Raw genomic sequence first — 12,393 nt, 5'->3', positions numbered from 1 at the left:
GGTTGACGGCGGGGGCTGGCTGGCAAGGGGGCAGAGTATGGGCCATGGGAGGGCTGGCTCAGGGGGTGGGGCCCCGGCAGTGGCTCCGTGGGGGGCTCAGCGTGTCTGTCCCCGTGTCCGTCTGTCCCCAGCCCACCACGTGATCTCGGAGGCCAAGGGCCCCTGTTACCGGGTCCTGCGGGACGGCGCCTGCTCCCTGCCCACCCTGCGCAACATCACCAAACAGATCTGCTGCTGCAGCCGCGTCGGCAAGGCCTGGGGCTGGGGCTGCGAGCGCTGCCCGCTCTTCGGCTCCGGTGAGCCCCCGGACGCCGGGGTTCTCTCCTGGTGCTGGGAGGGGTGAGAGCAGGGGCGGGAGCCAGGACGCCGGGGTTCTCTCCTGGTGCTGGGAGGGGTGAGAGCAGGGGCGGGAGCCAGGACGCCTGGGTTCTCTCCTGGTGCTGGGAGGGGTGAGAGCAGGGGCGGGAGCCAGGACGCCTGGGTTCTCTCCTGGTGCTGGGAGGGGTGAGAGCAGGGGCGGGAGCCAGGACGCCGGGGTTCTCTCCTGGTGCTGGGAGGGGTGAGAGCAGGGGCGGGAGCCAGGACGCCGGGGTTCTCTCCTGGCAGTGGGAGGGGTGAGAGCAGGGGCGGGAGCCAGGACGCCGGGGTTCTCTCCTGGCAGTGGGAGGGGTGAGAGCAGAGGCGGGAGCCAGGACGCCGGGGTTCTCTCCTGGTGCTGGGAGGGGTGAGAGCAGGGGCGGGAGCCAGGACGCCGGGGTTCTCTCCTGGCAGTGGGAGGGGTGAGAGCAGGGGCGGGAGCCAGGACGCCGGGGTTCTCTCCTGGCAGTGGGAGGGGTGAGAGCAGGGGCGGGAGCCAGGACGCCGGGGTTCTCTCCTGGCAGTGGGAGGGGTGAGAGCAGGGGCGGGAGCCAGGATGCCTGGGTTCCCGCACAGCTGGGGGCTCCGGGCTCCTGACACTGCCGCTCCCCGTGCAGATGGCTTCAAGGAGATCTGCCCAGCGGGTCCCGGCTACCACTTCTCCGCCTCTGACCTGCGCTACAACACTCGCTTCCTGGGCTCCGACCTGCCCCGCGTGCCCGTCACCAACCAGCAGGGGGGGCGGACGGCGGCCCCACCCGCCCTGCCCGCCAGGCGTGAGAGCTCCCCCGACGTGCCCCTCCCCCACCCAGCCCCCTCCCCATCTGTCTCCCTCCCCCGCCGTGCCCCTCCCCCACCCATCTCCCCCCGCCACGCCCCTCCCCCACCTGTCCCTGTTCCCCCCCAAGCCCCACCCACAGCACCCCCATCCATGTCCCCCCCACAGAACCCCCATCTGTGCCCCTCCCCCACAGCACCCCTCAGCTTCCCATCCATCCCGCTCTGCTCCCCCTCCTGCCCAACATGTGCCCTCCCAACCTGCTTCTCAGCCCCGTCCCCGGCAAGCCCAGCAGAGGGGCTGGATGGGCCACGGAGCCTGAGGTCCCCACCCCAGGGCAGGGGAGGTGAAGGTGCCCGGGTGTCCCTTGGTCTCACCCTCCCTTCCCCTCCCCCCACCGCCCCATCCTCACCCCCCTCCTTGTCCCCCTACAGCCCGCTGGAGTGCCCAGCCCACGGCACCGGGGGGGCAGCGCCCTACCCAGCCCCCCCCAACCCTGCCACCTATCCCCAAAACTGCCCGGGAGGGGCCGACTTCAGGTAGGGATTGGGAAGGGTAGTAAAAGTGTGGGGCAAGGTGGAGGGTGGAGACGCTCGGGTGGGGGCACTGAGGAGTGAGGGGTGGGGCAGGGGTAGGGACACTGAAGGTGGGGGTGCGGGGATAAGGAGGCTGAGGGGTGGGGGTGCTGAGGGGTGAGGGGGAGCGGGGATAGGGATGCTGAGGGTGGGGGCTCTGGGGGGTGCGGGGGCTGAGGGGTGAAGAGTGGGGCTGAGGGGTGAGGGGTTTGGAGGAGTGGGGGGCGGCTGTTAGGGGGTCAGGGGGCAGACCCCAATCACCCACCAATCACCCCCATTATCGGCAGAGCCCAGCAGCGTGTGCGAGCGGAACCCCGAGATCTGCGGCCCAGGGCGTTGTGGCCCTCGCCAGGGCGGCTACACCTGCCTCTGTCACCCCGGCTTCTGGCTCAGCACCCAGGGCACCCACTGCATCGGTGAGGGGGGCGCTGGGGGGGGCGGGGGGAGGGAGGGTCTCGGCCTGGCCCCCTCACTTTCTGGGCCACCGAGGGGAGGCCCCCCGTGTCCTCCCGTGGCTCAGGGAACCGTCTCTGTCTGTCTGTCTGTCTGTCTGTCTGTCTGCGCCAGACATGGATGAGTGCCGGCAGAGCCCCCGCCCCTGTGCCAACGGGCGCTGTGAGAACACCGTGGGGAGCTACCGCTGCGTCTGTGGCCCCGGCTACCGCGCGGCCCCCCCGGGCACCGAGTGTCGAGGTGAGAGACCGGCGCAGGGGCCCCAGGGCAGCAGGGGGCCCCAGGGCAGCGGGGGGCCCCAGGGCAATGGGTGCGGGGGGGGTCCTAGGGCAGCGGGTGTGGGGGGCCCCAGGGCAATGGGCGCTGCGGGGGGGGCGAGGTCTTGCTCTGGGCTCCGCAGGGACCTGTGCCCGGTGTAGTCACTGGCTGGCGCCCGGCCTGGGCAGCCCTTAGGGTCTCGGCCATTCCGGGCAGCCGGAGCTCAGCCATCCCAGACCGAAGCCTTTTGTCCAGGCCTGTCTGTCCGTCCGCTCTGTCTGCTTTCCCTCCTTAGGCTGAGGGGAGCCCAACTCCTCTGCCCCCCAACTCCTCTGCCCCCCCCCCCCATCTCCCGTCCTTCGGGCTCCAGCTGGGGGGAGAGGCAGCTCCAGCTTCCCGGTGGCTGGATCTGCCGTTGTCTTCTCCTGCTCCATGGAGACGGGGGCGGCCAGAGCACAGACCTGCCCCCGCTAGGGAACAAAGCTGCAGAGGGGGGAAACTGAGGCATTCACAGACTTTATAAAAGTATTACAAAAAATTCCCCCTTTGTCACCCCTAGGTCCTTGGGGCGGGGGGAGTGAGTCCCTGACCGCCCCCCCCACACACACTGACGCTGCTCTTTCCTCCCCCCTGTGCCCTGCAGATATCGACGAGTGCGCTCAGAGTCCCCGCCCGTGCGCCCAGGGCCGTTGTGAGAACACACCCGGCTCCTACCGCTGCGTCTGCCCTGCCGGATACCGGCCCAACCCCCCTGGCACCAGCTGCACCGGTAACAGAGCGCCCGGCAGGGGGTCCATGGGGGTGCTGGGCAATGATATAGGTTGGGGGGGCTGGGTGATGCCACTTGGGAGACAGCTGTGCCCTGGGGGCAGACGGGGCTGGGTGGGGTGGTGCCATGGGGGAGGGCTGGATGGGGGGTGGGGGTGACTGGGGGTTCACAGCCCCCCTGTGCCCTGCAGACATCGACGAGTGCGCCCAGATCCCCCGCCCGTGCGCCCAGGGCCTCTGCGAGAACACGGCCGGGAGCTACCGCTGTACCTGCCCCCGGGGCTACCACGCCAGTCCAGCCGGCACCGAGTGCCTGGGTAGGTGCCCCCCATGGGGGGGTTCCCCTGCCCCCAGTGACTTCCCTGCCCCCGGGGGTGCCCCTCCACTGCCCCGCCCCCAGGGGCTCCTGGCTACACCCCATCCCACCCCCGGGGCCCGGGGGTTCCCCCTGTATCGATGCTGCCCTTGGTGGGACCCAACTGAGAGCGCCAATTCAGGACAGATCGCTCAGAGCAGGGCAGTCCCAGCCCCGGGCTGGGGTCCTTGGCACACCCAGGCACCAAACCAGCCAGACAGAGAGTACTTCGGTCTCACCCCACTGGCTACCCACAAGTCACACAAGCAATTCCCTCAGACACTCCAGCTTCCCCGTATCCCCACCAACGCCATCGTTATGGGGACGAATGGTTATGAAAATCAATCCCCCAGTAAAAGAAATAAGGTTCCCTCGATCCCAAAGGACCAAGCCCCAGACCCAGGTCAAATGATAACTGAGATCTGACCCAAAATCCGCGCTGCAGCCAATTCTTATTAACTAAACTAAACTTCATTAGAAAAGGAAAGAGAGAGAGAGTTGGGTGGAAGATCAATATATGGACAGACTTGAGTTCAGTTCTTGAGGTCCAGACCCACAGCAGAGCTGGCGAGTTTGTAGCTGCCCAAAGTCTTTAGAAACAGTCCAGAGGTTACAGTCCAATGTCCGTGCTCAGGGTGGCCCCAGTCAGTGACTGGGGATCTCAATCCTTGTGGCTCCGGGTTTCCCCCTCTTGAAACCCAGAGCAGAGCTGAGATGAAGCAGGATCGTGGCCCAGGGTGTTTGCACGTTTCCAGCAGCCTCTTGGCCTGGGGAAACAATCGGCTCCCAACCATCCCGGCAATTAGCCCAGGTCCTTTACCCATTGACGGTTCAGCTCCAGGTCACCACTAGGGCCCTGCGGGGCTACCAGCCCCATGGCTCCAGCAGAGACCTGAGCAGAGGGGGTTGCCGCACAGCCTGGGGGGGATCCCTGGGGGCCCGTCCCGAGGCCCATCAGTTCTGATGCCAGGCCGTGCCCGTTGCAGACCTGGACGAGTGCCGGCAGAGCCCCCAGCCCTGCGAGCCTGGGCGCTGCGAGAACGTGGCCGGCGGGTACCGCTGCCTCTGCCCCAGCGGCTACCGCCCCAGCCCCACAAGCACCGAGTGTGTGGGTAAGAGCTGGGCTGGGGGGCGGGTGCAGAGCTGCCCCCGTGTCTGGGTGCTGAGATGTGGGGCGGGTGTGACTGGGACGAGCTTCCCCCCCACCAGCATGTCCCTGCTCCAGGGCGGGGTGGACCCAGGGGCATGAGTCTGTGAGGCCCAGGGCACTGCCCCGTGAGGAAGCACACAGCTTGGGGGCAGTGGGCCATGCCAGGCAGTACCCCCCCCCGCTGTCGCTCTCTCTCCCCCCATAGACGTGGACGAGTGCCGGCAAACCCCACGGCCCTGCAGCTACGGGCGCTGCGAGAATACGCCCGGCGGGTATCAGTGTGTCTGCCCGGCCGGCTTCCGGCTCGACCCCCAGCAGCACCAGTGCCAGGGTGAGCCAGCACTGCCAGGCACTGGGAGGGGGCTGGGGGTGGGGCACTGGAGGGGCAGGGAGGGGGCTCTGGGGGCAGGCAGGGGGCTCTGGGGGTGGAGGGTAGAGCACTGGAGGATCAGGGAGGGGGTTCTGGGGGTGGAGGGTGGGGTACTGGAGGGGCAGGGAGGGGGTTCTGGGGGGCAGGAGGGGCTTTGGGGGTGGAGGGTGGGGTACTGGAGGGGCAGGGAGGGGATTCTGGGGGTGGAGGGTGGGGTACTGGAGGGGCAGGGAGGGGGTTCTGGGGGGCAGGAGGGGCTTTGGGGGTGGAGGGTGGGGTACTGGAGGGGCAGGGAGGGGGTTCTGGGGGTGGAGGGTGGGGTACTGGAGGGGCAGGGAGGGGGCTCTGGGGGGCAGGAGGGGCTCTGGGCATGGAGAGTGGGGTACTGGAGGGGCAGGGAGGGGGCTCTGGGGGGCAGGAGGGGCTTTGGGGGTGGAGGGTGGGGTACTGGAGGGGCAGGGAGGGGATTCTGGGGGTGGAGGGTGGGGTACTGGAGGGGCAGGGAGGGGGTTCTGGGGGGCAGGAGGGGCTTTGGGGTGGAGGGTGGGGTACTGGAGGGGCAGGGAGGGGGTTCTGGGGGTGGAGGGTGGGGTACTGGAGGGGCAGGGAGGGGGCTCTGGGGGGCAGGAGGGGCTCTGGGCGTGGAGGGTGGGGTACTGGAGGGGCAGGGAGGGGGCTCTGGGGGGCAGGAGGGGCTTTGGGGGTGGAGGGTGGGGTACTGGAGGGGCAGGGAGGGGATTCTGGGGGTGGAGGGTGGGGTACTGGAGGGGCAGGGAGGGGGCTCTGGGGGGCAGGGCTCCATGCCTGGCCAGGTGTCTGAACGGGCCCTGGAGAATGGGGGAGAGCACGGGGGGGGAAAGAGCCTGGGGGGGCAGAGTGCGGGTCGTTAACCCCATGCCCCCGTTTCCCGCGCAGACATTGACGAGTGCGAGAACCGCCTGGCCTGCCCGGGGCAGGAGTGTGTCAACTCGCCCGGCTCCTTCAGGTGCCAGCCCTGCAGGGATGGGCACCGGCTCCGCAACGGGCGGTGCACAGGTACAGGCTGGCCCTGGCGCTGCCCCCCCCATGGGCCACAGACCCCTCCCCCTGGCGCTGACCCCCCCTCCCCGCGGGCCCTCCCCGATCCTCCCCTTCCCGCCCGCGCGCTGCACAAGTACAGGCTGGCCCTGGTGCTGACCTCCCCCCCACGGACCCCAGGCCCCTTCCCGGCTGTCTCTCCCCCCCCCCCCCCGCAGGCGCTGGGCCCCACAACCTCTATCCATGGGCACTGGCCCCGTCCTGCCCTTCCACCCCCAGCTTTTCCCCCAGCCCCCTCCTTGCAAGCACTGGACCCCCCAACCTCCCTCTGTAGGCCTTCCCCCCATGGCTGCTGCCCCCCAGGCTCTGTTCCCCCCCCCCCGCTCTGACTCTGCCCCTCGCTTGCAGACATTGACGACGTGCGCGACAGGCTCGCCCTGCGGCCCCCATGGCCGCTGCTCCAACACCGAGGGCTCCTTCCGCTGCCAGTGCGGCCAGGGGTACCGGGTGGGCGCGCCGGGGGGCCCCTGCGCAGGTAAGTGCGGGACACAGGGGGGCCAGCCGGGCTGGGCCAGGCCGGGCCCCCACCCTGCTGACCCCCCCCATTTGCAGATGTCAACGAATGCCTGGAGGGCGAGTTCTGCTTTCCGCACGGCGAATGTCTCAACACCGACGGCTCCTACACCTGCCTGTGCGCCCCGGGCTTCGCCCCCGCGCCCAGCGGCACCGCCTGCCTCGGTACGGGACCCAGGGCGTCCGGGGACCCCAGCACCTCCTGCGGGGGGATGGGGGAGGACCCAGGTGTCCGGGGACCACAGCGCCTCCTGCGGGGGGATAGGGGAGGACCCAGGCGTCCGGGGACCACAGCGCCTCCTGCGGGGGGATGGGGGAGGACCCAGGTGTCCGGGGACCACAGCGCCTCCTGCGGGGGGATAGGGGAGGACCCAGGCATCCGGGGACCACAGCGCCTCCTGCGGGGGGATGGGGGAGGACCCAGGTGTCCGGGGACCACAGCGCCTCCTGCGGGGGGATGGGGGAGGACCCAGGTGTCCGGGGACCACAGCGCCTCCTGCGGGAGGATAGGGGAGGACCCAGGTGTCCGGGGACCATGGCACCTCATGCGGGGAGACCCAGGCGTCCAGGGACCGCGGCGCTTCCTGCGAGGGGACGGGGGAGGACCCAGGCGTCCGGGGAGCAGAGGACACAACGCATGTGAGGGGAGGGTCTGGGTCCCCTGGGGTGAGGGTGGGGGGGTCCATCCCGCCGGCTGAGCTGTGTCTCCCTTCACAGACGTGGACGAGTGCCAGCGCGGGGGGGTGTGCGAGGGCGGGCGCTGTGCCAACACAGACGGTTCCTTCGACTGCCACTGCCCGGCCGGCTTCCGCGCCGGCCCCGACAAGCGCGCCTGCCAGGGTGAGACGCCGGGGGGAGCTCTGTGGGCTGGGGGCTGGGGTCCCCCCTTGCTGTGGCTGGTTCCAGCCCGGCCCCGGCAGAGCACTTGCTGCAGCCCTGCAGATCCAGGCTGGGACCTGACACCCCCTCGCCCTGGGGCAGGGCCTGGGCTCTGCCCCTCACCCCATGTGTGGGGTGTTCTGCCCCCTTCCCAGTGGGGTGTGGCTAAGCACTGCCCAGAGGCCGGGGTCCCATCCCGTCACTGCTCTGCTGGACTCTTCTCCGCTCCGCGGGGGGGACGGACCCGGGGGGCTCAGCCAGTGCCCTCCCACCCCTGCCTGTGCCGCTGACTGCCCCCCGTCCCCCCAGATGTGGACGAGTGCCAGGAGTATGGGGGCGCCCTGTGTGGGGCCCAGCGCTGTGAGAACCAGCCCGGCTCCTACCGCTGCGTCCCCGCCTGCGAGCCGGGCTACCGGGCCGGTGCTGCCGGGGCCTGCGTTGGTGAGTGCCGGGGTGCGGGGGGCTGGCAGGTTCACGCCCATGGGCGGGGGGATCCCGTTCTGGAGTGTTGGGGGGTAACGTGCCCCATTCCCTGGGGGTCGCACTGGGATCGCACCTGCTGGGCAGCCCCTGCTCCATGTAACTGCCCCCAGCCCCGGCCATGGAGAGTCCTGGGGGGTTGGAAAGAGTCCTTGGCCCCCAGGGCACAGAACCAGCCCTGCCCCCCTTAGCCCCGGGTTGGGCCGAGCTGCCCCCCCCATCCCCCATAGCCGGATCCTGATGGTGCCCCCCCCCCGCTCGCCCCCAGACGTCGACGAGTGCCAGGAGTATGGGGGCACCCTGTGTGGGGCCCAGCGCTGTGAGAACCAGCCCGGCTCCTACCGCTGCGTCCCTGCCTGCGAGCCGGGCTACCGGGCCGGTGCTGCCGGGGCCTGCGTCGGTGAGTGCCGTGGGGCAGGGGGTGTTTGCCTGGGGAGGGGCCGTGCCAGTGAGCGCTGGGTTTGAGCTTGGAGACCAGGACATGGGAGTGGGTCCATGGGAACCCTGGGGGGGGGGGGCGGCAGCCGCTGTGGGAACCCTGGGGGGGGGGTTGGCGGGCGCCGTGGGAACCATGGAGGGGGCTGGCAGGTGCTGTGGGAACTGTGGGGGGGGGGGGCTGCGGATGCCATGGGAGCCGTGGGGGGGTTGCGGGCGCCATGGGAGCCATGGGGGGGCAGCGGGCGCCATGGGAGCTGTGTGGGGGGGGCTGTGGGCGCCGTGGTGACCGGCTGTTGGCTGTTTCAGACGTGGACGAGTGTGCGAACGGGACTCTGTGTGGGGACCACGCCATGTGCCACAACCTGCCCGGCTCCTTCCACTGCCTCTGCGACCAGGGCTACGAGACCGCCCGTGACGGGCGCCACTGCCAGGGTCTGGGGGGCCTGCTGGGGACAGGGGGGCAGGGTCTGGGGGGCAGCGGGGGGCAGGCCAGGGTCTGGGGGAGCTGCCGGGGGTGGGGGGCTGCTGGGGGTTGGGGGGCAGGCCAGGGTCTGGGGGGCTGCTGGGGGTGGGCAGGGGACAGGGCGGATGGGGGAGCTGGAAGGTGGGCCCCCCGCCCCACTCACCAGCTGCCCCCCTGCCCCCCCAGATGTGAACGAGTGCGAGACGCTGCAGGGCGTGTGTGGGGCCGAGCTCTGTGAGAACGTGGAGGGGTCCTTCCTCTGCATCTGCCCCAGCAGCGCCCAGGAGTTCGACCCCATGACGGGACGCTGCACCCGCCTGCCCAGCCCCCGTGAGTGGGGGGGCAACGCTGGGGGAGGGGGGACTGGGAACTGGAGGGAGGGGGTGTCTGCTGGGGGAGGATGCAGAGAGGGGGGGCAGGCACCAGGGGGAGGGGGCTGGTCTGTGGGGGTCGGCTGGGGGACCTGTACAGCGTGAGCTCATGAAATTCGCCCCCTCCCGCACTGTGGAGAGGGAGACGCAACAGCTTTGGCCCCCGGTAACGTTTTCCACCCTCTGATCTTAGAGCAGTTCATTAACTACAGAAGAGAGACGTTAAGGGATAACGAACAGATCCAAGCAGATAACCCAGCAAATAAACAAACGCGCAATCTAAGCTTTGAGATACTAATGGGATTGGAGAGGAGCAGCAGATTCTCCCCCGAATTGTGGATTTAGGCAGTTTGCAGAGATTCTCGAGGGGCTGCACTTGCAAAGCCCAGGAATTCCTCTCGCCGGCTAGAAACCCCCCGAGCCCGGCTTCAGCCCTGCCCCCAGTTCAGTCCTTGTTTCCAGGAGTCGCTCCCCTGCCTTAAACAGCTTTTGCATATGGCGGGAATCCTTTATCTCCAAGCTTGGTTCCCAGCCTTTCACTGGGAAAACACTGATTCCAAGATGGAGTCCAGTACCAGGTGACTTGGTCACATGACCCCATAATCTCATAGCAGCCATGAGTCAGAGGCTGTTTGTAGCACCCGCAGGAAGTCTCCCCGGTGAGAGATTAGCTATTGTTCCCCCATAGCCCTTCCCAGCCGGCCGTCTAGACTGACTGCATCCTGCCTAGTTGTTGTACTTAAAGTACTGCACAGGATCTTTTTAGGGGGAATAAGGCAGAACGCCACATTTATTAGTAATACATGTATTCATTAACACTGTATCATATGCATATAATATATTACACTTACACTCACACACACACACACACAAACACACTCCGTCTTGTTGTTACCAATTAGTTGCTCCCCTTAACTTCACTGGCCAGGTGAGTTAGATGGGGGAGGGGGTGGAGCCGGGCTTCTGCCGATCCGGATCGATGCTCCCATGTTGACAAGACGAGACCCGGGGTCCTCTGCAAGACACCTCACTTTTATAGCAGCTTTCCTCTTATGCAAATCTAGACCAGATTCAAACTCTGTGTCTGTGTCCATTGGTCCTTTGTGCTGCTTTCTTTTGAGTGTTGTCCCAATGCTGCAAAGAGGGTGTTTCCAAAAGAATGTGCTCGCTTCTAACCCCCGAGGCCGTCGGTATGTCTGCTTGTCTTCAATGAGCCCACTTGACACGTTTTATTGTCCTTGGGTCTGGCTCCCAGCCCCTCTCCAACAGTTGAGGCTGTCTGGAGGTGCTGCCTTCCATGCCTTGCTCATCCACACCTCATTCATTCAACAGGGCAATTGATTAAGAGTGGGGGGGGGGGGGAAGAGCTCTTGTTCTACTGCTAGCAAACAGAATTTTTTTTTCTATCTTATTCTATCCTTAGGGGCTATAATATTCTACCAAGGGCAATGCAAAGTTTCTAAATGAGGCTTTGATACAAAGTTCCATGAAAACAGAGGTCACACGTGGGTAGATCCACCACAAGGTTATATGAAGAGGCACAATGTAAAGTCATATGAAAATTATCAGAGATTGATCTACATTGTCACCCTTTTGACCTCTCAAGAACAATTCTTGAGTGGTCACCATATAAATCTTTTGTATTTGTTGCAAACAAACCAAACAATTATAACCAGGTGAATATAACTAAAACCATTACAATTGACCAAACACCAGATATAACATAAACACAAATGCAAACAATTATCATTATAATAATTGGAAATACAACAAAACCATTACCATTACAAAAATTGGGTACATTGACAAACAAAATGAGGCCCAAGTTTGATGCTGCAATAGCCATCAAACAATAAAAGTCACTGAGGTCAGGACCTTCTTAAGCACACACAACAAATAAGATTTTGTAGGAGTACCACAGTTGTTATGCAAGGTTAAGCTGATTTGGACTTAAACTAACATTCAGTTGCTAAAATGTTGTAGAATTTCCTATTTTTAATAGTTGTTCTCAGAGGTTTCTGGGGACCTGAAAGATGGGGCCATACAATTATGGGCCAAGGTCTTACAGGTTATGGGGGCCCAAGAACTACCCTTCAGGGCTTGGGGAAGTAGAACCAGAGTGCATAGAGGAAAGTGTGGAATTAATAATAATACAAGCAAATGTAACTAACAATACAAATGTATTAATAACAAAAATTAACAACAAAATGACTATTAGAGAACCTAACAAAAAATAAACCTGATGCATTGGGGACCAAAGTTTTTTTTGGACACAAGTGATGATTGATAAATTGGATGGACATGGGGGAAGTAGAGAGAGGAAAAGACATTTGCCCTGTCTAGTGTAGTATTCCCTCTTTTTCTAGACCCAATGCTAGCACAGGACACCACTAGAGACAGACACAGAACATGCAACACAGAACACTGAACACAGACTTTGTCATGACACTATAACCATGGTATTTTATAACTCTTCAGCTGGTACCAGCTCTCCTGATGTTCTGGTTCAGAGCCTGAAAGATAGAAGCTTGGAAACAAATTAGCACAGTGCTTTTACCATGGCAGAACCTGCTTGGTCTCTGTCACAGTGTGTTTGGTACTTGGGGCTGCACAAATGCTAATTAAATGGTGCATTTTTTTGTGAGTGTAAATCCTCCCTTTCTCTCAGTAAAAGGGCGTTAACACTCCATTTAGAAAAAATAAAATTCTGTTTTAAAATTTCCAGCCATTTTGCCATGGCCTGGAGATCTGAGGCAGAAGCAGGGACTGTTGTTAACTGTTTTAATGGCATTTTGGCCCTGGGAGGAGGAATTTACCCAAATATCCCAAATATCCCCCTTCCCAATCTCCAGAGGGGTCCCAAAGGTCTGCCCCCTTCTGGGGTCTCAAATGTTTTTTCTCCTGATGTTACTGCTGCTGTAAGATTTGAGAGTGCTGTTTTAACTCTTTGTACCCAACCTGTTTTTCAGTTTCTCTATTTGTTGGTTGCCTGGACCCGATCCTGCTTTTTTCAATAAACAGTTTCTTTCCATGGGCACAAGCCTTGTTCCACTACCAATTTAGCAAGGAGGGTGGGCTTTCCAACTAGCCCCCACCCTTCCTGGTCCC

At 63.9% G+C, this 12,393-nt stretch overlaps 1 protein-coding gene across 1 annotated transcript in view; it reads left to right on the top strand.

Annotated features, from left to right (window-relative positions):
- Positions 1-12,393, top strand: part of LTBP4 (latent transforming growth factor beta binding protein 4) — a 38,433-nt gene that overhangs the window by 15,970 nt on the left and 10,070 nt on the right. Inside the window, 18 exon segments of the mRNA XM_065571632.1 lie at positions 132-296; positions 975-1,133; positions 1,570-1,674; positions 1,998-2,126; positions 2,278-2,403; positions 3,065-3,190; positions 3,381-3,506; positions 4,531-4,656; positions 4,900-5,025; positions 5,980-6,099; positions 6,490-6,500; positions 6,502-6,616; positions 6,694-6,819; positions 7,372-7,494; positions 7,843-7,974; positions 8,282-8,413; positions 8,758-8,883; positions 9,101-9,244. Coding sequence (XP_065427704.1) covers positions 132-296; positions 975-1,133; positions 1,570-1,674; positions 1,998-2,126; positions 2,278-2,403; positions 3,065-3,190; positions 3,381-3,506; positions 4,531-4,656; positions 4,900-5,025; positions 5,980-6,099; positions 6,490-6,500; positions 6,502-6,616; positions 6,694-6,819; positions 7,372-7,494; positions 7,843-7,974; positions 8,282-8,413; positions 8,758-8,883; positions 9,101-9,244 — 2,217 coding nt within the window.

Source organism: Chrysemys picta, chromosome 17 (assembly GCF_011386835.1).
Source record: "Chrysemys picta bellii isolate R12L10 chromosome 17, ASM1138683v2, whole genome shotgun sequence".
Classification (NCBI taxonomy): domain Eukaryota; kingdom Metazoa; phylum Chordata; order Testudines; family Emydidae; genus Chrysemys; species Chrysemys picta.
This window is presented reverse-complemented; position numbering and strand designations above follow the sequence as displayed.